This window comes from Macrobrachium rosenbergii, chromosome 49, assembly GCF_040412425.1.
Source record: "Macrobrachium rosenbergii isolate ZJJX-2024 chromosome 49, ASM4041242v1, whole genome shotgun sequence".
NCBI classification, from domain to species: Eukaryota; Metazoa; Arthropoda; class Malacostraca; order Decapoda; family Palaemonidae; genus Macrobrachium; species Macrobrachium rosenbergii.
The window spans coordinates 42,876,106-42,901,454 of record NC_089789.1 but is presented as its reverse complement, the minus strand read 5'-3'; the positions used below and the strand labels follow the sequence as shown (position 1 = coordinate 42,901,454).

General features: G+C 35.4%; 1 protein-coding gene across 3 annotated transcripts in view; it reads right to left on the bottom strand.

Annotated features, from left to right (window-relative positions):
• Positions 1-229: 229 nt before the first annotated feature.
• The window catches only part of LOC136832307 (solute carrier family 12 member 9), a 33,727-nt gene continuing 8,607 nt past the window's right edge, over positions 230-25,349 (bottom strand). The window contains exons 1-18 of one of the 3 annotated variants that reach the window (XM_067093215.1): positions 24,493-24,746; positions 21,465-21,515; positions 18,587-18,764; positions 18,115-18,249; positions 17,025-17,162; positions 16,070-16,263; positions 14,842-15,091; positions 14,513-14,692; positions 14,092-14,181; positions 13,132-13,339; positions 11,619-11,817; positions 10,469-10,630; positions 9,245-9,325; positions 8,112-8,260; positions 6,339-6,539; positions 5,628-5,748; positions 4,465-4,635; positions 230-3,981 (exon numbers count right to left, since the gene is read on the bottom strand). In XM_067093215.1, coding sequence (XP_066949316.1) covers positions 3,721-3,981; positions 4,465-4,635; positions 5,628-5,748; positions 6,339-6,539; positions 8,112-8,260; positions 9,245-9,325; positions 10,469-10,630; positions 11,619-11,817; positions 13,132-13,339; positions 14,092-14,181; positions 14,513-14,692; positions 14,842-15,091; positions 16,070-16,263; positions 17,025-17,162; positions 18,115-18,249; positions 18,587-18,764; positions 21,465-21,515; positions 24,493-24,603 — 2,880 coding nt within the window. In that variant the 5' untranslated portion in view covers positions 24,604-24,746 and the 3' untranslated portion in view covers positions 230-3,720. Of the gene's footprint in view, positions 3,982-4,464; positions 4,636-5,627; positions 5,749-6,338; positions 6,540-8,111; positions 8,261-9,244; positions 9,326-10,468; positions 10,631-11,618; positions 11,818-13,131; positions 13,340-14,091; positions 14,182-14,512; positions 14,693-14,841; positions 15,092-16,069; positions 16,264-17,024; positions 17,163-18,114; positions 18,250-18,586; positions 18,765-21,464; positions 21,516-24,492; positions 24,767-25,349 lie in introns of those variants that run through there. The other 2 variants (XM_067093217.1, XM_067093216.1) reach the window with 2 other exon arrangements.

Here is a 25,349-nt window from a genome sequence, read left to right as displayed (position 1 = left end):
GTTGAACAAAAAATGATGAGCACTGATGATAAAATGAGAGTATATAACCACCTCTCTCTTTAGTGAACCTCCATTGATGAGGCAGTTTGGGTCCAAAAATCTGACAACCTTCATAGACTGACAATCAGAGGAGTTGCTTTTTATGTACTGCAGTGCTCATTGCTTGAGGAACAATTAAATTAAACACCAAATCTAATGATTAAAGAAAAGTTTGAAATAATACCGAGACTGTAATGGATAAATTTATTTGATAAGTTGTGCTGACTTTACATACACCGTAGTGTACAATTCCTTTGGTATTAGCAAAACTAAACATCTAAAAGAGCTCTAGCATTTGCAAAATCAGTATCTTTCATACACAAACTATATATATATAAATTACCTCAGTACATATAATTACCAGGATTTACCAGTCAAGCAATGTAAATGACATTGTTACATACATGGCTATTGATATGGATAATGCAGAAGTTGTAAATAAAACATGCAATAAAATAATGTATTATCCAGCTTTCAAGAACACACAACAAAGGGTGAAACAAAGCCAAATGGAAGACTTACGATAAGCAAAAATAAATGTCCTTCCTTTGTTACTTCAAAGAGGGATCTTGAATGTATTTTTACTTGACGTACAACCTATTCAAATTCAGATTTTGTAGCGTACATGCTTACACAGAAAAATCAATGTTAGAGCTGGAGAAAATGGCAATCAATATACACTGGATGGGTAAGTTATCAATTGCTATTGCATTAACTATGATGTATACGCAGCTATGCATACAGTACATTAAAACATGCAGGATTTCAAACATCTCTAATCCTCTAAGCAACTAATTCATGCAAAGCTAATTACACTACTTAAAAATCAAAATTAAAATCACATCACCCAGGGTACAAAATCAAAGATAAAGATTACAATTGGTATAAATGCTGGTGCAAACAGTATTATAAAGTGGTCCTCATTATCCTGTGCAAAGTGTTACTCATCAACTGATTGATATATCCTTGGCATTTTCTCACATTAATGGGACCAGTACATAAACAGTAAAATTTCAATGACAAAACTACCAAAATATTTTAGTTTATCACACTGTCTATTTACCCTGTATTTCACCTAGACACTTCATATCAAAAATACTTTAATAACTAAAAGTACAATATGCTGCTACTGGCTAACACTGAAGTTTTACAAAATCTATGGTTAAAAACTACATCTTCCATGAATTCCAGTGGAATAGCCCTACATGCTAGCTATTTGAACTTTCATGATTCTCAGTACACCTGTCTGCAAAAGCGTGATGCTTCTCTTATCAGTGCCAAGTCTTGTCACTGCATCTGTAGTGTTTCTCAATTGTTTCAACATTCAGTACTGCAACTGCAACCACACATCCAGTAATAACTTATCTATTGCCGAAAGTACTCTTTTCATATTCCAACTGTTATCTTGCAATGCACATTTTATAAGGGACATTCAGGTACTGTCTTCATGTGCATTACTGCTCTAACCTTTGACAACCTTCCCATGCCCATTCCATTTATTAATGTACAATAACCAATCCAGTGAGTTTCATGCTTTTGCTTAACATCAGGCACTTAGTATAAGTTGTCAACGGAAAATGCTGCTTTTGACAAAATTGGGTAGGCGATCACAATTTTCCAACTTTAAAGGTTTACGATACTCCATAATGAACTAAAATTCCACCCTAAGTCATCATAAAGTACATAATTCCTTTCAACATCAAGCACAGAAAAACTATAAAATCTATGGTTACTTTAATTCTAAAACATCACTAAGAAACAAAATCTATGGTTACTTTAATTCTAAGAAACATCACTAAGAAATATACTTGAATTAAAGCTCTGCGACAGACTTGAGCCTGTGATTGGTGAATTTAGGCAAACCCTCTCTCTCAAAGGTTCAAACTGTGAAATGTTTTTGCGAGAACCTCTCGCAACGATATCAGCATTGAAAACCTTCATGAACTTCTCAAGGTTACAGAGATGAAAAATACGATAGTTCTAGCATGGAACGTAATGAGGAGAGTGAATACTCATCAAATGGATTAATAATAATGGAGAGCTTCTGTACAAACCCGTAAGAAACACATCAGAAACGAAGTTTAATGCGTGGGGTCTCCCTATGAATTTACATGGGTGAAATGTTTCCACGAGCACTTAGGGTGACTCTCACAATGGCTACTAACTTAAATATTCTGAAAACTTCACATACGATTCCCGGTAAAAACATTTAACACTGATTAGTGGAGAAGTTTCTATGGGAACCTCTAAATGTAATGCCTGGTCGTTTCTTGAAATGTTCACATGGGGACCTCTCACGCATTACGAGGATGAAACTGTGGAATGTTTCGCTAAGAACATTCCACCAGGATTTGGCGATGGAATGTTAGAGAAAACTTTTCTTTCAAAGGACTTAAGAGATGAAATTGTTTCTGTGGGAACCTTTCACATGGGTTTTAATGATTAAATTTTTTGCACAATCCATCAATAAAATGTTTCAGAGATGAAGCATTTTTCAAAAACCTTCCATGATGAACGATGTTAATGAACTAATTTACTACAATAATTACGGCATTTTCTAAAAAAAACTGAGAATTTTTCAAATGAATGGTAGAACTGAAAACTTAATTTAATATTTAAGTGTGAAAGTGTCATGAGAAAACTGAAGCAGTAAAGAACCGTTTTATCATTATAATTATTACTCATTATTATTAAATTAGGTAGTTTAACCAGGCTACTAAAACATCCTGATAGTTGAAAATGTAAAAAAAAAGAAAAGTAAAAATGATTGAGAACTCACACACATTAAAATTATAAATTGTTTGAAGAGCTCTTCAATAATTATAGCTATTCCCTAAGGCAGAGTATATAATCATTACACTAAGAGAGCATTACTACATAAAACTGTGGGGCAACTAATAACCTCATCTTTAAAATAACTACTGTACTGAAATAGACCTCATATCCTATAAACTAACCTTTGAATAAAGATATGTTCTTACTATAAACTTTCAAATAAAACATTTTCAAAACACTTTCAACTATAAAATGCAAATACATATCTCATGATAAGACAACTGGCAAACAAAACCATTACAATAAATTAAGTCAGAGGGGCTTGGCCTTCCCCGCCACTCTGATAACAACCTAATTCTGGACATTTAAAAATGGAAGAACAGTGATATTAATATAATGTATAAAACAAGATAAAACTAATTTAAATCAGCCAAACGAATCATAAATTACCATGTCAAGCCATCACTATGTACAGTACACACAGAACAAATGTTGAAGAAGCATCAACAGATTTTGGGTTCAATTTTCTTAAAAAAAAAAATATTGAGGAACTGAAAAGTCTCAGACAACCGAGTTGTACTAATGATACTGGCATTTAAATGCAACTACCTAGTAAAATAAAATGTGGCAATTTTAAAGTATTGCTTTCTTCCGAGATAAAACAACTTCTAAAATACGTGTTGGACAATCAAGTCTTCGGGGACTCGTAGAATTTGGCAATGATATGACACTTCTCGTTAGCGCAAAAAGAAACTGCTGTGTTCCTTTTTCTTTTCACTGGTTGAATTGTATTAAGGAATGTTTTTCAGCTGAAATATGAACGTCTCATTAAAAACGATTTATGGAGGGAATTTAAGTCTTACTCAGCTTACAGCCACTGCAAAACTGATCGCCCCCGAGATGCAGCTACAGATTGGTTGTGGTGACAGCAGAGACGCCATGAACCAGGATAGTTGGCCTTAGATTATTGGTCATGTCAGTCATCAATTTGAGATACTTGGGATATTGACTTCTGTCCTCAGGAGGTTGCGGAAGATTCAGGAAGGTGACTGCGGTGTCGACACTCTGCTCCATGATCATATTATTTACTCCACTTATGTAACTTTCACTTAAATGAGAGAGACCGTAGTCCATCCTATCTTCCGTTGATTCCGTCTCAAAGTTATTCTGAAAATAAAACTACTCATTACAGCATACCAAAAATTAAATTAAAAGTAGGTCAATGATCAATATACTGGTAATTAGCAATATAGATGAAAAACATCAACGAAGATGACAATAGCTACAGAATCTGGTTTCTATCACAATAAAGAACTACATACAGCCCCAATAACCTATCATGACAGATGTAAGACATTCTTCATCAAGGTATCAGGGCAGTCATTAGAAAAAGCCTGACATCATGATTCCTCTAAGGAAGACACAGAATGTGGTAACTTACATGATATGTGAAAGCACCACTGCCAATCTACACAAACTTTATATGCAGGAAAGATCTTCAAACAAAAAAAGCAAGCTTTTCACACTGCATTAAATACTGGTGCCCCAAATCTACCTTGGCCTCACTCTCTCTCACAAACACACATACATAGAGAGCCTGGGGAATTAAAATAATTTAGTAATTAATAAACAAAAAACAAATAAACTTGCCTCTGATAGATGCATAGCTACACGATCCCAGGGCACACTGATAATGGAAGCATTGATCCTTAAATCTAGCAACATATTCTTCACCTGTTTCTTCTGAGCCTCCGGGTCAGCGTCACGTGATGAAACGCATATGAAAACACGCAAGGCTGTCCTCTTTTGCCACGAAGATACCTACAGGAGGAAATTTCCATAAAGTCATAGATACTAAAGTATTCAGGCCAATGTTTTGAAAGCAAAAGAGTGTCTGATAAAAAAGGGATCATGACAGATTATAAATAACATTTTTGTAACCAAATGAGGTTCGTCAGGTATCCTAAACTGTACATAATATAATAGCACTTGCCTGCCTGCCCAATATATATTCATTTTACATAGTAAATGGACAATGACACTTAGGTTACCTTTCTAAAACACAGAATTAACCCAGACGATTAGTATTTAAAAAAAAAAAGGTGAAGAATGGAGAAATTTAAAGAAATCAGACAATCATGTGTAAAGAGACCAAAGGAAATGGATGAAAAGTAAATGGCAAAACTAGCACGACTGAGGGTCCAAGAGACATTGCACACACCCTTCGGCTAGTTCTAGTGTACTACGCTGCAGTCGGTCAATGTTGTGTGGGGAAACATTTACTGACTCACACCATGCAATGTCCAACTACTACTGTAAATGCTAATGTTGATTTTGGAATAATTATTCTTTGAATAGCATTTTACAAGGAAAAAAAATGTTACCATAATTAAACATAATAATCTAAGAACTCAATTTTTGGAATGGAAAGGAATATAAAATTTAGACCAAAGGCCAAGCACTGGGACCTAAGAGGTCATTCAGCCCTGAAAGGGAAATTGAGAGTAAAAGGGTTTTAAAGGTGTAACAGGAGGAAAACTTCACAGTTATACTATGGGAGGTTGGAATGTAAGATAGAAAAAGAGAATATTAACGGAGGTGGCAAAGAACCTTAAGTAATGCCTACAGTGTACCACATAAGGCAACTCATTTTTGGTAGCCAATCCTTCCATTATATACTGTTCCAGTAGTAACAGTACATTATTTTCACAATCTTAAATGGTGAAAAAAAATGAATGAACAATAAAAAATAATGGACATTTATACAGCACTGAGAAGACACAGGCTGACTGGCTTTTGCTGGAAATGCTTACCATGTTTAAAATGGTTGCTAACTGCATCAAGAAGAGAGAGGTTGTCCCAAATATATTAGACTCATCAGGATTAAAGAAATCTGTTGGCCAAACATCAATGAAGTACTTCCGCTTTCCCTTCCTGAAAGGAATTTGATTTTCATTAACCAAGAGCCTGTAACTTAAAGGACAACTTCTGCTTTATGAGACTCGGAAACACTTTGGATCAAGTTTTACAGATTTACCACAAAAGGAGTTAAAACTAATATACAATTTAAGCCAAACATTCTTTTAAAATTACAGTTTTTCACAGATTTACCAGAATGGAATTAAAATCAATAAACTTTAAGCAAAACTTTCTCTGAATTACAGTAAGTGTTCTACAGATTTACCAAAATAGAGGTGTAAAATGATTATACAATTTAAGTTAACCTTTCTTTTTTTAATTAAACAAGTGTTGAGAAGCTTTCAAAGTAAAAATTAGCAGTATTTACTGTCCAAGATATGCTCAGTTTACATCTGAGCAATATTATGCATCTTTCAGTTTTAAGTATAATAAATTTTACTCCCTATAGACATGTAAATGGTCAATTCATTACAAGTGAATTAATATAAAACACAGATTTTGGAGCAATGTGAGACCACAGTCACCTTAACAGACTCAGAGGCACCACAAGATGCACTTGTTCTTGAATGAGAACTGGAAATGAAAGACAATTAAAAAACACTTACTTGAGCATAGTTACTTTATCCATCAAGTGGAAGTGACGGCAAACACACACGTTTTTCCCAAGCAGAAGAACGTCTCTGACCATGGACACAAACTCTTCAGAGGAGATGGATTCATGAGCTGGCCTACTGAGTATCAGTGCTGGAGAGGATGAACTTGGAGAGGTTGCCTGGTAGCTGGTAATGTTGAAAGGTGAAGATTCTCTGGAATATAATTAAGATGTAAAAGGAAAAAGTTAAAAAAGAAAAATAAAAACGATATGCAAACATGCCAGCATAGATTATCGTTCATTTTCCTACAATACAGCAAGGGCAGGAGGTTACTTTAGATTAAGACAGCCCTCTGCCAGCAATAAAGAAAATTTAAAGTATTTTCTGGAATTGCATTCTACAATTTTCTTCCGACAGTGTCTTCTCCAGGACTCTACAAGTACCCCCATAAAATGTACAGTTACTACACGACTTATGAACAAGTTATGTTTCAGATGGCAGTTCGTAACTTCAATTGTTCATAAGTTGGTTTTTAATAGGTAGCACATCAATTTTTGTTGATGTTTATATTCTCAAGTTATACTATTTTCACTGCATTTTTAAATCATGTAGTATTATAAAGAATCATTTGGATGTTAGAAAAGTAAAAAAGAAAATAAAATTCTGATTCATGCAACATTTAAAATTTATTATTTTTTCCATGTTTTGAAAGTTATGAACCTGGAGAGAATTTTACATGAGCAGCGTCTGACACTGGAAGTTCATAAGGTAAACAATGCACGCTGCCATCTATTGACAAAAATACATACTAAACTTTTCCTATGGGGGGAGGAAATATAGAAAATAGGAATTCATAAAGAACAAATCAGTAAGATAGAAATAAGTAGGAATATTTACGCGTGCACTATGAACGAGTATTCTCATGGTTGTAAGAAGAATATGTGGCAGTTAATCACGAAAATACTCTGGATAATCAGGGAAGGGGTTAAAAGAACAGGTTTTTCTTCTTCCTCGTGTTCTGTTCTTTGCAAAAATTCTTACTAGCAGTTAAGGCATGCAGAGCACAATTTGAACTTATGGGAGCGCACAAACAATTTCAACTTGTGACCCTGTTCGTAACGGGTGTTCATCAGTAGGGTGGTGATTGTACGTGTATATAATTAACCTTCCAATTGCTTCTTCTTGTTACATAAAATCAAAAACGAACAACAACAGGCTGCAGAAAAAAACTGAAAATTTTCAGAGGCTGCAGGAACATTCTCTAGAGGAGGAACAGTTTTTGAATACAGAAACACAATCTGCCTTGTCTGTGCTGTTATAACTGTACCTTGAACAGTTACAGTGACCACACAACATGCCTATGATACATTTAATACCCAAGCCTACACGTGATATCATGAGACACGGAAGGCCTAAAGAAAAAAATTCACTTTAGTTACTTGGTTTAAGTTGCCAAACTACTGCTAAGCCTCTATGTACAATTGACCAGCCTTGGATCATTTGCAGGCATTAAGGAGCAACATGTTCAAGGCAGTTGTCAATGAGCTTGCCCCCCTAATTTTGAAAATTTAGTGTTGCTATAAGCAGAATCTCCCTGGTCTGAAAACGGGACAGTACTGTAGCCAGGAAACAAACACAAAAGGAAAATTCCATTTGCTACTTGAGGCATGATCTCAAACCTAGGGTATAACTTTGAAAAGTAAAAATAAAATATGAAACTTTCTGCAATAAAAATCTTTGTAACTATGAAATAAAATACTTGCCCAAGAATCAAATGAACACTACCTGGTGAAGAAATTTTGTGATGGGGTATTGTCAGGAAAACCAAAGAGAATCGTATTTGGCTTCATTGCACCGAGGCCAGAAATCCGTGCTAAATGGTGCAAGCCTTCTCTCACGCTGCGACCAACTGTAATCTCAACGAACGCTTTGACCTGAGAAGGGTATACAAGATTTATGTAGATCATTTTGGCAATATGTAAAAAGACACTACATTCCACAGGAGAAAAATCTAAAGTACATTTTGTAAATACAGTAATAAACTCAGAACCTTTAACTAGGTATTTCATTTCATATATTTAGCATCCCGATTGACAATAATGCAGTGAAACAATGTTCATATTAGCTATAACTAAGTACGAAGTTGTGGAAGAACAATAAGCATCACTGCAATTTATAAAAATCATAATCACAATCAAACTTTATAACTAATTTCCAGTTACTAAGAAGGTTTTAAAAAATATTAAAAGCAGCGATACGGTTCCACAAACACACTACAAATGAAATACCCGCTTGCTCACTATCCTCACAGATACCCAAAGTACATAATCCTTAATACTATACCCAGCCAATAGATACTGGGATTCTTATTAATCAACCTTCTCCTAAAATATAAGAAAAAAAGATTCCAACTCTGCACTTAATGGATCTCAAGCTCTCTATTACAACTGAAAATAAAACACATAAAGCTGATGTAAATCAAAGCATATCTCTCCTGTATTTCATCCTCACATTTTCACTTACTGAGATATAAACTCAACTTTGGTTTGAAAGTAACCTTTATCAGGACCGTTCCATTATGAGGAAGATGGGTTTAACGTCCCAGAACCAACTTTTCCTTTGAAAATTTTTAAACTCTAAACATACTATTCATACAGTCATTGTAAACCAAGCACTGTAAACTGAATCATGAAATGCTGATGAGATAGAGAGAGAGTTTAATACCAAAGGAACCATTAAAAATAAAAAAACCCTCTTTAGTTGATAAATCACTTTCTGGGAAGCCTGACATTATAATGTACCTTGTTTGCAAATGAAAGACTCCCAATATTAAAGTGTTTAAAAATAGACTATATAACCTCAGAATAATTACAATTTTAATCAGTAACCATTTCTTTGATAAAAAGATATTTTCTTACCTTTAAGTGGTCAACAAGCGCCATCCACTTTGGATTTTCCTCCGATGCAAAATCTCTGGTGTTTTCTTCATAGTTGCCTACCTATATCAAGGAACAAAACTTGCATCAGTTCAGTGACTACTAACAACACTGTCACTAGATTTGCATGGCAATGCCTTTATCCAAAATTAGGAATGGAATGGAATGTACATTTAGGTCAAAAGCCAAATGCTGAGGCCTATGAGATCATTCAATGCTGAAAGAGAAATGGAGAGTAAACAAAATTTTAAAGGTGTAACAGGAGGAAAACCTTGCAGTTGCACTGTGAAACAATTGTTTGGAGGGTAGAGACTGGAGAGTAAGATGGAAGAGACAGAATATGAATGGAGGCAAAGGAAAAGGAATGAAAATGGTTGCTAGGGGCCACAGAGACACTGCAAAGAATCTTACGTATTGCTTACAATGCATCATGTGAGGTGTACTGACAGCAATACCCCCTTTGGGGCCTAAACTTAGGTACACTATTGGACATAACCTTCATTTTTAATCAACAAATTTACAAAATCTTATCTATGTCATCAAACAATTTGGAAAACCAATACAAATACTAGCAGCACTGCGACAAATGAATATTTTTAACAAGGTATTAACTCTCTTGCCACTATTACATACTAATTAACCAAATCCCAGAGGAACACGTTTGTTCTTAATTAAAATAAATGTACATTTTTAAATGAGCTGAACCAGAAAGGATGCAAGTAAAAATGTCCAAGAGTTATTTTCGTCTGGTGTATGAAATTCTATGGATATGAATAAACACTTCAGGTTTCCATTTAGAACTCTTCAAGACTGGCAGGTAACTTTCCATAATGATTGTGAATGAATACAATTCTCTACCATACTCTTGAACATGGTAGTAACACCTCAAATTAATGAACCTCAACTTAGCTGACTTCTGTACTTGTCAACAAAGTTATTATGATTACTGCTAAACTACCATTTTAGATGTGATACATTTTTAGATAAATCTCTTAAACTGAACTTTAAAGTGGTAGTACAGGTTAGTCTAGGCTAGGAACTATGTGGATTGCTGTCAGCTGTAAGACATCCAGAAAATATTCAAGTGCAAGTAATAATATAGGTCTTTGTTAATACAGAACAACACTAAACTGTTTAAAAGCAGGATCACTTGAGAATATTTGATTACCAGCACTACTGTCACTAAAAATAAAAAATCATACGTACCTTTACATGACCCAAAACGTATAAACCAGATTTCTTCAGGTCATTGGTGAAATCTATAAGGGGACAAGCAGACTGAGGATTTGCAACCATGAGCAACATCTGCGGCCGCCAGAACTTGACGTGGTCTTTCCGAGAATCCAAAAGCAGTAAATATTTACGGACCTGCAAAAACAGAAATAAGTCTGATAAGAGTACAAACAAGCTGTAAGTTAAATTTGTCATAAAGTACAGCTCACACTCAAAGAGTTTAGTTATTAAATTGGTGTGGATGTTGTCTGATAATCATAGTTTCTTAAAATTAATTTTTGATATTTGTATTTTTCAATTCTGAAGTAAACTATTAGTAAAACACTATTGGCAACCCTTCCAACATATCCCTGCCAGTAAGACTCAAATATATAAAATCCATGCCAAAGGAAAGAGAGTTCCATCACCTCAATGATTAATCACAAAAAATGTTTGTGGAAATGCATTAATGTTTATCAGCTCATCTCCTCTAACTACCCTTCTTAAGCCAGGATAGATGTGCCTAAATTTTCAATTTCTGACCTTTCACTATATTCCTTATGTATCACAAGGTGCTAAATTGCAATCAAACCCCATTTCACATAGGCATTCTTCCAGATTTTCAAATTAGTTTTAGCAAAGCTACAGGTGTTTCAATCTTGTGTCATCTCTTTGTCTACTCTTATATAATAATTTATAGTTTCAATAAGCTAGATTGTGAGATTAGCATAGCCAGACCCCATAATACTGTCATTTCTTTTTCTGTAATGCACATCATGCAATTTCCATTTAAATATACTGTACAAGTGTAAAAAATACTGCCAATTGTTATAATGGTTGAGATGAACTGGGCAGTGTCAATTAGGAAACTTTGATAAACAGAAATATAATTCTATTCATCTGTTCAAGATAGTACAGTATTCTGTTTACACAAAGGCAAAATTAGTTAAGAATACAGCATCCTGTGCAACTGCAACCAAATATACTATGCTTTACAATGATGTGTTGCTATTCTGTGCAGAATTCATTTGTACTAAAGACTAACACACTTATTTGGCATACTGTAAATTAATAAGAAAATGCAGCCACTGCCAAAAGTATCACCTCTTTCCATTATATTCACGACACCAATTAATACACAAACCTGATGGAATATCAAGGCTTGAGAAATGGAGCCCCATTGGTTCTGCTCTGATGGAGACTGCAGATGAAGTATGATTATTAGTATTAAGAGTATAATAATACATATCCCTGCAGTCGCTGCGCTGATCACAAACATCATGGCACCATTTCCCACAATCCCAAGAATCGCTGTCCACCACGTGAAGTATCGAAAAGTGGGCCTGAGAGAAGAAAAAGTAATAAACAATGGTTTCCAATGCTTTGTTTGATTGAGAAATCAAAGGTTTACACAAATATATTGATCTGAAGGCACTCAATATGTAATTCCTTTCATTTTCCCTCTATACTGTATGAATTCTTTACCCCAGAAGCAGATTGAGTACTCTAAATTGCTGGTGGCTTGTTACACATCTTGTTGATCAGCGAAGCAGACAAGTTTCAGTTAATGATGATAATTCTAGACTATAGCATTCTCATTAACTTCATATTTTTTGTTATAGTATCTACCATATAAAATTTAAATCACATTTTCCTCAGTTTGTCACCTGACACTTTTTTTATCTTGTTAAATTCTTCCTCTCTTTTTATTTTATTCCTTTTTCTAGCATTGTCTGCACAGAACAGTGTACACTAAAAATTAGTAGAGATATTTACTCCTTTTACAGCATCAAACTGTGGGAACATGAGAGAATAGAATGAAAAAATCCACTGACGGTCAAGCCCTGTTATGAGGAAGCCAGACATTACTTCAGAACTGACTTTTCTCAACTGTTGCTAGTTTTCATTCACTCAACTATTTTTGTGTGTTTTTGTTTGTTAATATCCATAACAATTTACTCCCAAGTACTGATTTTTTCATGGTTGATTTTCTCTCTTCTCAGGCTGACATTCCACTTTGTGGAAGTTGGCTTAGAGAGTTTAAAAGGTCACCTTTGCTTGCTCCATAGGACTCTCTGCACATTACAGTTTTATTAAAATATAAAATTGAGTAATACAGTTAAGATACGGATACAGTAATACTGTATCTTTCAAGTTCCACATTCATCAGAAGCCACTTTTATGATTATCATTACTGGGAGATGTACTGACTAATTTCGTCAACTTATCATGATAGTCTTACTCTTTACTTTCACTCATTTCTTTTTCAGTATTAACCTATCTTGGAATACATGGTTTTATCCACTGTTTCTAAAACATTACAAGAAATGGGGGAATTAAGTTCACTGTGAATATGGGAGGGGAAACAAACAGTGAAACCTCTCTTGGCAATCCAAGTTAAACAGCTAAAAAGAACCTTCATGAAGAGAGTTTAAATTTTTCCACTACTTACAGGAATATATCAAATCCTTCAAAGGCATACCTTTTTCAACCTAAAAACCACAACCATAAGCTTACGATCATGACTTTATTATTAAAAAAACACATTTTTAATTAAAGGGCATTGCCACCAACAGTCACTTACTAAAGAGTTAATACAATTAAACAGTATCCTTTCAGAACTTTATACTAGTTAAAAAGAAATGAACAGTACTTACCTAAAGTTAGGTGCACTTGCCCATTCTAAGCCCAGACAAGCCATGTTTGTGGCCAAGTAGGATAAGAGGAAAAATATTGACGTGAACTGGGCAATCTCGTTCAGCCCACCAATCAGCAGCACTAATTCCACCAGTATAGCAGACACAAGGACAGCTCCAACTGGATTGGTTCCTATCGATATCTTTCCAATGTAGAAGGTTAGCCGACCTGGAGGACAAAAGTGTGAAAACCATAAGACTTAAAAAATGCCCACAAATAATGCAACAACAAAGAAATAAACTATTTAATGATGGAAAGAATGGAACATAAAACTTAGGTTGAAGGACAAGCGCTGGGACCTAGGAGGTCATTCTGCAATGAAAGGGAAATTGAGAGTGAAAAGGTTTTTGCAGTTGCACAATTAAACAATTGTCAGGAGAGGGTGGAAGGTAGGATGGAAGAAAGAGAATATCAATGAAGGTACAGAAAAAGGAATGAAAGGGGTTGCAGTTAAGAGCCAAAGAGACACTGCAGATCCCCCTTCAGCAATACCTACAGTGCACCGCGTGAGGTACACTGACAGCATTTCCCCCGTACGAAGAATAAAATATGCACAACGCAGACTTTGACAGTGAAAACATGAGATTAAAGAAGAGACAAGGTGTTCAAATGAAATATTCTTTATATTTCTCAACATCGGCAGTTGCACTACAATCATCAGTAATAAACAGGAAAAATATATAAAAGGCAATGGGGACAATAGCTGTGTAAAACTTTACTTTTCTCTAATACAGAATCAATCACAACTTTAATTCCACTGACAAGAAAAACTTTTTCCAATAAGGTGAAAACAGAAATATATTACAAAAGCCTCCCTTGATACAATGTTAGTTACCGTCTGAGTTACCCACTGACAGCAATGCTAATACAAGCTAAGGTCTCTTTCACTTAAAAGGCATAAAAACAAGTCAGGAACTTACCATAAATATTGTCTTTCACCAATGCAGCCAAAATTCTCGAAGACCCAATGATATTGCTCAAACTTGCACTCATGGTGGCTGTTACAATACCTGTTGTAAAAAAAAAATATCAAATACCTGTGATGAACATAAAATGTTTATGGTAAAAGATGACAATCTCTGCGTTACATTTCATCCCTAAGTGCTTTCGCATCATGGCACAAAGCATACTTTACCTGATGTTAAAATGCTATCATCAATGTTAACTTATCACCACCATTAACTTTATGTTCAAAGAAATTAAAATCCTTATGCTGGTGTGTGAGATTCTGACACACACAAATTTCTTAGATGTTGGTGGAAAAGACGTATATGAACATTAAAAATCATCTAATTCCACAGAGAGAGAGAGAGAGAGAGATAAAAATAATGCTGTACTTACCAATTGTGACAAACTGGGGTAAGAAATTGATAGCCATCATAAAGGTATAGTTGTTGTTCAACAAAAACCTGCTGCAAGTCGAGGCAGTTAGCAAAAACAGCAACAGATAGACCAGGAAGGTAAACAGCGAGCCCAGCAAAGTACCTCTCGGGATGCTTTTACCAGGTTCTTTCAGTTCTCCTGGAGGTGCAGAATTAACTTGCTAGTACCAATACTGTATACCAATTTAAAGTAAATGAGCAAATATAGTGTACAGATGCTTAAAATACCAAGTACGTGCATCAAAATCCAGATGAAATAACCAACATGCCGACTCGTCTGTCCCTTACCTGACATATTAGCACCAGCCATGATTCCAGTAACACCGCTGAATAAGACGGCAAACAAGGTTGCAAAGTCCACCGTCTGTGGAAGGTCGTCAGCATCGTCCACTGTTGTGTAGTCATAGGTGAAGTTTGGGAACAGGTTGTTCTTCAGCGTTGTCACCGAGAAGCCCGTGTAGGTCCCGTTAATAATGAAACTCTCATTCAATGAACTATTGCCGGGGTATATGATTCTATTATTAAATGGAATTGGTATCTGGAAAAGAAAAGGTTCAGAGATGGACATTACATCAATCTACACACGTTTACAAACCACATCAGAGGTTCGCTAGCGTGACCTAGTTTGGCCTTTATGTCGTCAGCCTACTTATGAGCTGACATCTGCTAATCGTTACATTCTCATCATTGAGGAGAGTCCTTTAAGAAATATTACTATGTGGTCTCGTGGTCTAGCTAAACTATATTCATTTGATATAATCTAGAATCAAATAATGACTACAACAATAACCTTAATAGAGAACCACATGTGAATTTACATTTATAAGCTACAAACAAAAAGACTAATTATGCTTGAAAAGAAAAAAAAAAAAGACTTCCTTATGGATAGTAATTACCTTTACGCATAAAAACTGCATAAGACAATTGCTTTAAAACTAATAAAGCTAAAGTTATTAAACATTCTACAATTTGCTTATCAGCATCTAATATTTAAGATATGCAAATGACTGAAGCTTAGAATGAAGAGAATAGTATAGTATTTTGGCCAAAGGCTAAGCACTGGGACCTATGAGGTCATTCAGCACTGAAATGTAAATTGAGAGTAGAAAAGTTTTAAGCAACTGTTAAGAGAGGGTGGAAAGTAAGATGGAAGAAAGAGAATATGAATGGAGGTACAGTAAAAGGAATGAAAGGGGCTGCAGCTAGAGGACGCACTGCAAAGAACCTTAAGTAATGCCTACAGTGCACTGTAAGAGGTGCACTGAAGGCACGTACCCCCCCTACAGGGAACTGAAATTTAGACATATATAGTATAAATGTAGTGTACATTTGTTTTGTAAAACTCCTTACTTCACTGACGCATTCAACAACCACAACTCCCATTACAAAACAAAGTGATTTTGCGTACTTGTAAAGTGTCATTCTAATAGCAGTCCTTCACTGAAATTCAAAGAGATTTACTAGTGGACTTTGTGCATGTATCACAAAATTTCAGCCTCATATCTCATGAGCTCACCTGCTCCTCTTTATCAATTGCAAAGCTGATGATCACAGACCCAGTGCAAATGAGGACAGTGGCAAAAATAACAACAGTTAGCTTTGCGAACATTCCTGCACCAATCAGGCAAATCAGAAGGTTGATGACATTAACAACTGATCCGTACAGGAAGCCCCAATATCCTCCCTCCGGCAAAGCCTTGACGTATCTCCCTGGAAAGGAAGATTTAATTTAGGTTCATACACCAAAATGACTGATACTAAAATAAATGGCTAAATATGTAGATGCAGAGGACTGAAATAAAATTTATTATCATAATTACAACCTATATATGTCCTCATTCTAAGTTATTATATAACTGAATACTCTATTCACTAGCCTTAAAAACATGGTTCAGTCACTAATTTCTAGCATCAACTGATGAATTCCCAACTGAAAAACTAAGCAAAATCTACCGTGTATTTATCTTGTCCATAAAAACAAGTTCACTTTTATACTGAAAGAATTCATTACTATCTTCATATATTGTGATTCTTAAAAAGAAAATTATTGCAACCTAGTACAGTACTGTCTACAGCACTGATAGCATTACAGTATAGGGCACTACTCATTATCAGCACAGAAGTAACAATAATGTTAATATGACTGCGCCAAACGGTATACTGTAATCTTAATTCAGCAAAATATTCCACCCAAGTAAATCTGTTCCATATTTATGCATTTGTTTATATAAAAAAAATCTACCCCTAGCAATATCTTTGAATAAAAGCAGATTTTGTACATGTAATAAGAAAACCTTATATTACTATAAAACAGGTTTTGATGTAAGAAAAACATTTTTGTTAGCTGCTGTGAATCCAAATTAAGCAATGAAATCCGAAGTTACTAAAAACTAACAAATTTAGGCAAGATAAAAACTAACAAATTTAGGTAAGAAAGACAGAATTTATGACCAACCCAATGCAGAACTGACCTCCTTCCGTTCCGAAACTGTCAAGGATGCCTTCCACGCAGCCAGCTGCATAAAGGGCACTGCTGAAGACGTTAGCAAAGAAGAACAGGGCTCCAATTGCACCGCCAAACTCTGGCCCTAGTGTTCTGCTAATCATAACTGTGTCTTACGTTAAGGACATAAGATATGACACCTGCACATAAATATATAATCAAGTCTCATCTAGAAATTCAAAATGCAATAAAGTTTTACCGACATGTGTCAATAATCCCAAACAGAAATTACAATATATTTCTGTACATACAGTATTTACATAAGTATTTTCTTTCTAAAATTTTATGAAAAAAGTTTAAGTTACTTTCTGTACTGTGCCCACAGACAACATCAAAATATGAATCTAAAGGCTATTATTGAAATCACCTGACAACTTGTACATTCAACATCAAGAATTTAATAAGCGGTAAAGAGGTATGAGTCAATGAATGTAATATTTTCAAACAACACAGCCTTTGTGAAACACTTCACTGCAGTTTACATAAATTCAAAGAAATTACTCTAATTTGTTACCACCAAAATCTCAAGTTATGTTTCATAGATATACATAATAATCAAAGGTTAATATTGCATATGAATGACAAACAATGTGGAAAAACACCAGTTCAGTAAACATTCTGCAAGAGTTCTCACTTACATACGAACATCTATTGGGCAAAATTCATCACTTTCAAGAACATTATACTGACCCTTGGTACTGTATTCTCAGTGTTACACTGGATCGTTAATCTTGTCTGCTATTTACATCTACAATCTCCTAGTATCTCTTAGTGTAATGGAACCAATTGCAGTGTGAAACTAGTACCCTCCTTTTTGAGGATAAAAGCTTTCCTGACAGCTGTGGAAATAGGTTTACTAATTCTGGAATGTGTGAAATTCTGACAAAAGGTTGCTATGCAGGATATACATGACTCAAAACAAATGTGTATAATATAGCTTTCAGGAATGACTTACCACCTATAAGGAAGTAGCAACCGATACAATTAATGAAGCATTTCAAATACATTAAAACAGTCTCAAAGAAAACATTAAGTAATTGGAAAGTACTAAAGGATACAGTACGCTCCACCACCCTCAACGGCCCCATTTGTTGAAATGGCACAAATGGAAAGGATGGTTACTAAAAGTATTGAGTATCCGAGCGTCAGTGTGCAGCAAGCATACAGAAGGCCAATGTTGCCGATGATAAAACCTGAGGAAAAGAAAACAAACTTCAATCAGTTATAAACTTCAAAGAAATGTTGATTAAAATTAGTTAATGCTTCAAGTCATTCAATTGACGACATTTACCAGTTATTGATGCTATGCCATTAATTTTCCCATAACCCGGGGAAATAACAAAGACCCCATAAAAGTAAATCAAAACATACCACCTTTATCACACTCATATCGTTTAACATAATGATACACACCACAGTGCTGTCCCACATTACGTACAAATACCTATATCAATGCCATCTACTTTTCTCCTGAGCAGTTTTGGATAAATGACGAAAACTCACCAACAAGTCAGAATCCTTTATACTCACCCACACGAAGGAACAGGAGCGCACTGAACTGTGAGAGCGAAACTGGGGCAAACACACCGTCAAAAGTGCCCAGCGTTCTGTTGGATGAAACATTTTCTTCGGAGCCATTCACATTAGATATCTCCCTCCCACTCAAACTCCGGAACAACCTTCTCTGCGATAGCAATGGTGCTCGTTCCTGCAAAGTTCATACAGAGGTGTAAACAAAAGTTCTGTAAATTGCAGTTGAAAAAAATTTACAATTGCCATTTTAAGCACATTTTACTAAACTGAAATCAAGGTCATACCTCAGAGAACTAAGATTATCACCTCAAGTATTCTATCCTAGAAAGAGGTGTACACCACTTATGGATTTTCAGTGCCTTGGTGCTGAAGTAATCACCATCAACTATTTGCTTACAAACCTAGAAAGGTCTACTTCAACCTTTCTAGGCCTCTAGGTCCACTCTTAGTCTATTTCAATTCACCAATAGAATTCCTATAAAGAGCAAATTACGGCCAACAAATGAAATGTTTAAGCCAACTCAAAACAACGCTTTTAATCCTTATCTGTTTTCTGTAGGCTATACAGTAGATAGATAATAATATACTAACTTCTCTAAGACACCCGGTTCCCAATTTTTTCACGCAATGAAAAGCAGACTCTCCTATATCAAAAATTTTATTAGTTATGTTTCAAATAAAAACATACTGTCTTTTTATGGATCAGTTTTAGGGGAACAGGCCTCATTCCAAAATCAAAGAGCCTGGGTGGTGATTACTCAGCAAGTGGTGTGACCCCCATTACTACGTTTTTTTCTTCTGTTTGAATCTTGCTGAGCAAAGGGAACCTCTAAGAAGCCAATCCGATATGAGAGGAGATGGGGCTTCTTACAAAGTAGTGACTTGGGTCTATGAAATACAACGTTGAACTTAAACTGACATATTACAGTAATACAGAAGACTGTTAGGCATTACAAAGTGCAATTCAGTACAGTATTGCACTCTGTTGTTACAAGCTCAAGGTCGGACTGAATGAATATGCAAAAACATGAATTTGAGGAATAGATTATACGTCACACACAGTTTTGAGAGATCACATCTGGAAAATTATAATATTTTCTACACTGAAGTGATGGAGTCTTGGAACCGTCTGTGGAATATACTCTCTTCATCAAATTTGTTGATATTCATATACAAGATTGTTTTAGCTATCTCAGGCATCTACATGAGCATTATACAATTCCAACTGTGGCAAGATCTAAGGAAGGTGGTTCCCACTGGATGAAAACAGCCAGGATAACTGACCTGCCAAAATACAGAGATGTAGAAAGGGTGACATGCAATAACTGGTCAAACAAAGAATAAACAACAAGGACACTAAATATAAAATGGTAATCCAATGCCATAGTCAGTGGAACAGCAACACAATAAATGGTAGTTAATGATCAGGAAGCCTCAAATGATGAATGGCACACAACTTATTCAAGGGAAACCCTGTACTTAGGTATCAAGCTGACAAATACATAAATATACTGTACTGTATACTGTATATATCTGCTTATAAGTAGCAGATGGTTAAACTATGTGTAATAGCTAGTAATGGTGTTGAAATGAAGACAAAGAGGCAACAATATGCATCTTAGATAATCACCACTTATGGATATTTAGATTCAGAAACTGGTCCTGATTTATGCAGACCATAAAAAAGTAATTCTTAATTGAAAGTACAGGCTTTTTCATGCAGTCATTACACTGTACTTCGCTTTTTCCATCACATAAAGTTAGCATGATGGTTTATTTTTTTCCATCATACAGTATAGCATGAAGAAGGTACAAAATGAGCATACAATAAAAACAAAAAAGAAATTAATGCCAAATTTAAAAGTAAAAAACAATTAACAAAATCAACACTTTGAAGACCTAAATTAAGAGACATGCATATTGACAATTACACTTTGTGGTACACCACAGAGCCACTTCCTGGTTAATTGATTTTTCTTTAGAAAATGCAGCCCAGAATTCATTTGCCTTCATTGCAAAAGTGAATGACAGGGAACCAAAGTCATTATTTTTAGCTTAAGAAAAATCTGGGTCTTCTGGCTTGGGAACCACATCACAGTATAACGTTCCTACATAACACATCAACTTAGCAGACTTCTGTACTTACCAGCTACCATATTAGGATCATTTAGATGCGATGCATTTTTTGACATACAGCTGTATCGCTTAACTGTTAAGTGTGCAGTATGGGTTAGTTTAAGTTACGAACTATGTGAAACTGCTGTTAGTTGTAAGAAATCTGGAAAATATATCTGGAAAATATTCAAATGCAGGCTATACAGGCCTATAGGGTCTTTGTTACTTATCAGAAAGGCCAGACCCCAAGAAGCATCTGTTAAGTTGAGTTGTAACTGATAAGTTTTAAAATTACTTTCCTAAACGATCTTCATAGCACAACCACGCATGAAGTGCTCATAAATATGTTGAAGTATGAATGAAGACTGCAAAGCTGAAAGCCCATTGTCCAACGTATTTTTGTTGGTGGAGAAGGTAATGAAAGCATACAAAGCAAGAACATATATATAAGTACTATGGCACACCCAACATAGAGATCATCTTACCACATGCTAGCGTAACATACTAAGGTACGGTATTCCGCTGACCAAGGTTGGAAAGTTCAACATAAAATATATGAAAATGGATAGCTGCTACCATAACGTACATAATGTAGTTATAAGCACAGAGCAAGGATACGCTTGTGAATTCAACTTCCACAATTACTAATTCTGATAATGTTATAAAATAATTCTAGACACTGGATACTGACAAATTCGGTGCTAATTCAGAACCACTGGCATGCATGCACAGAAGGAATGAAGATTTTTTCCAAACTTACACGGAATTTACTTGCGCGTTTTTGAACTTGAGTGTTTGGATCTCGAACCTCCTACGAGAAGAAAATGGAGCACGAGGAGAGAGAAAACATTAAAGAATTAACCACACATTCTCCCATGGAACTGCGACCATGGGCACAGGCTATATATAATGTGGAGGCAGGAAAACAAATCTAATCTTTAAAGACAGATTAACAATACTAGATTAGGCTATGCAACACAAATTTCATTGTAAGACTGTCCTTTTGTATAATGGTTAAAATGCTTTAGACAATGTCTACCATTAAAAATGAATGATAATTCTGCGTAAGAATATCAATTTGTTGAAAAGCCAGAAAATGTAAATCTACCAAACATGTACTGTATTTCAATTTAGGCAGTAATTCATTTACATGCATTTACACTCTAAATGAAAGTGACACCATGCTATTTGGCCCCTAGCTACCTTTCTCTTGCTAACCCCTAAAACTTTCCATAGGTAATCATACTACACATACATGACACCAACTGAGGCATATTCAAGTGTAACCAGCTGTAACGTCCTTCTGCAAGCACTGTCTGGAAACTACAAGACTTTCTAACTACAGTATACTGTATACATTAAGTCTATCAGATTTTTATTTCAAAGAGAGTAAAAAATTAATTACACTTCTCATACCTACACAGGTGTTTTTACAAGATGATGGTTAGAGACTATCACTGTCAATTCTATCATCACTAAAAAGTCTGCAAAATGTCTGACTTTATAATCAAAACTTCCAAGCGTACACTAAATACCAACCAATTGCTAAAGAGGATGAAACGCAGTTGAAAATAACTTCATTTAATATTCATAACATGTTTAAAACTGATGTTTATGTAGGTACCTAATCTGTGACTTCCTTGCTAAAAATAGCACTTTACTACATAGCTGAACTGCTGCATGCAAATATCACACTTTTACACTATTATTTCACACTACTGGGCGCATAAACTAAATCTGTAATACTTCCCATTATACTCAGAACTGTGATCAAAATGAAATATATGAAAAAACACTAAAGGATGCCTCTGCAATAAAAAATACAGCATTTTCTTATAACAAAATCGGTACTTTGAAACAACTGTTTTTCAGCTACACTTGTAAGTCTGATTTTTATATTTAAGCCTCCAATTAATAACAAAACTACAATATTCACTGTGAGCTTTAATATAACTTACTGCATTTCAGCTAACTATTCTGTTATTCTCATTTTAAATCATATAAAGAAAATGGTAAAACATCTGATATTAATGACAGCTGATTCAGGTAGGCACAGGATCAAAGTAAGGTTAGGTTAGATTTGGTAAGTTTATAGTCTTCTCAGTCAATATAAAACCATTTTTATAATTAAACATTGCCAGGATAATCATACCTTTCCCGTACAAGAATCAAATCTAGTTTCTCTCTTCCATATATAATTACAGAGATATCTGTATGATGCAGATATTATAACTTTTTTCTTCTTTATGTACAGCATCATATTCATTAAACAGTATCTTTAAAAACATATTTAACCTAATGTGCTTCCATCTGTCTTTCTTTTTAAAACTGACAACTTGTTGACCACAATTGCCTTTCGGCCTGTTATGTTTTTGACTGACCATAACAAAAACAGTTAATTTGAAGTGTAAGGACCCAAAACAGTAATACTGCTTGGGAATGACTGGAAAAAGGTCACATTAACAAGTGAACTCGAGCACTAAAAGGAAAAGTCCATCACCTATACACCCTGATCAATAGTAGGTAAAAGACAAGGAGATGTCTGCACAGAGATATTGTTTATTAATATAATTTTTGACAGGCGAATATAGAAAAACGTGTATAAAGGCTAATGCAGTACGGGTGAGATACTTTGAGAAATTTACCAAGATACTGAGAAATTTACTGTCTTTTGTTTATGTTTGTACTTTCATTCCCAAGGGGCTGGCACTAAATGTGGAGCCCCATGGAGCCTCTGCCGTGTTTATTACCACCCTTCAGGATGAACATAAAACCATAAACAAAAGATGGTAAGTATCTCAGTGTCTCTGTTGATTTCTCAGATTCTCTAACCAGTACTTTATTTAAAATTAGAAAAAAGATACTATGCAAAAAGCAAATCACAATAATTAATGCCTTTTCATAAACACTGATAAATATAAACAAATACTGTATACCTACACCAGTAAACAAACAAAAGTTATCATTTTTGCTTCATACTGTAAGGCTACGTAAAACCGAAGACTAATACTGTGGCCTGGTTCTTGCCAGTCATCAACTGGAATATTTACCACCTTCCATTTATGTTAATATGTTTTGTTTATGTTTCTGATATTTACCATCTTTTACGTAGGTTTTTACATTCATTCCCAGGGGCCCGTAATCAACAAGATGCCCGTTTGGCATGTAAATTGGTAGTTACAGAAGCTGTGGGGCATGATAGTAGTCTTGAGTTCAACAAAATCGGAATCAGGAAGAGAAAATCTACCAGAAATTACAAGAAATTCGCAAAATGTTAACCCAAGATTCATCTACAACGAATCTGGCTAAAATTTCTGAGCACCTAACCTAGCGTTTAGCCTAACTAGCCTAAGACTTTGCCTAATATGGTGTTCTAGCTTAGCCTTACATTTAAAAGAATTAATGGAATAATTAATAATCAAGGGACACTTACCCTTACAACGACCAGGCTAGCTACTCAGCTCCAGCCTAACCTAGCTTAACCCACCCAAAACCTAACCTGGACCTTCGTCTATTGAAAAATGGGATCAAATATGACAGAAAGAAGGATATTTAGGATATTTAAGGACAGCCTAAACAACCTATCGTAAACAAACGTAAACAAAAGCCTTTGTCTACGAGCATCCTAAAACGAAGATGCCTTCTTATAACAAAAAAGGATATTTCGAGGATATCCCCACCTGGGAGGGATCAAAGGACGGGAGATGAGAAGGATACGATAAAGCTAATGGCTTAGATAAACCCAAAAATTACGTCACGCTCACTCAATCCCTCTCCCACTCTCTCACCTTTTTGCTAACTCCCACTAACACTTCGGTATCCTTCGCTATCCCGTTAATTTCCGTATTGGTGCTGTTCACGGTGAAGTCCTCCTCCCCTTGCAGACTGCTGGTCGCCATGGCTCTCAATGGTCTCCTAATATCCGCTATAACATCACCGGGGGCCACGCAAATTCACTTTTTTTTTTGGGGGCCACCACTAATCAGATGTCGTCATCGTCGTTGGCTCTCCGTGTATCTACTGGGGGTCTTGTGTTATTTGTCTCGCGGGCCCGTTCTCTTTGACGCTTTTATCAGATAAACTCCGCCAAATGTCAGGTTCGTTCGTTCGTCTCACTTACACCTCCGCACGATCCTGACTGACTGATTATTGACTGGTCACTGATTAACTGATTGACTGTGCTCCAAGACTGTACGACAAAATACAGCCTGAAGCGACGAGCATGCGAGAAGAATGCAAGTTTAAAAAGGAACTAATAAACTCCGCCAAATGTCAGGTTCGTTCGTTCGTCGCACTTACACATAGATGACTTTGACTAACTGCTTATTGACTAACTGATTATTGACTGACTGATTATTGACTGATCACTAATTAACTGATTGACTGTGCACCAAGACTGTACGACAAAATACAGCCTGAAGCGAAGGGCATGCGAGAAGAATGCAAGTTTAAAAAACTAATAAACCAAAGACGGTTCGTTCGTTCGTCTCACTTAGATACTTTGACGAGCTTAAAAAAACAATTATTGACTGACTGATTATTATAAAATTATGATTGACTGTACCAAGACTGCACGACAAATTATGAAGTGGGCATGCGAGAAGAATGCAAGTTTAAAAAGGAACTAATAAACTATAAATAGGTT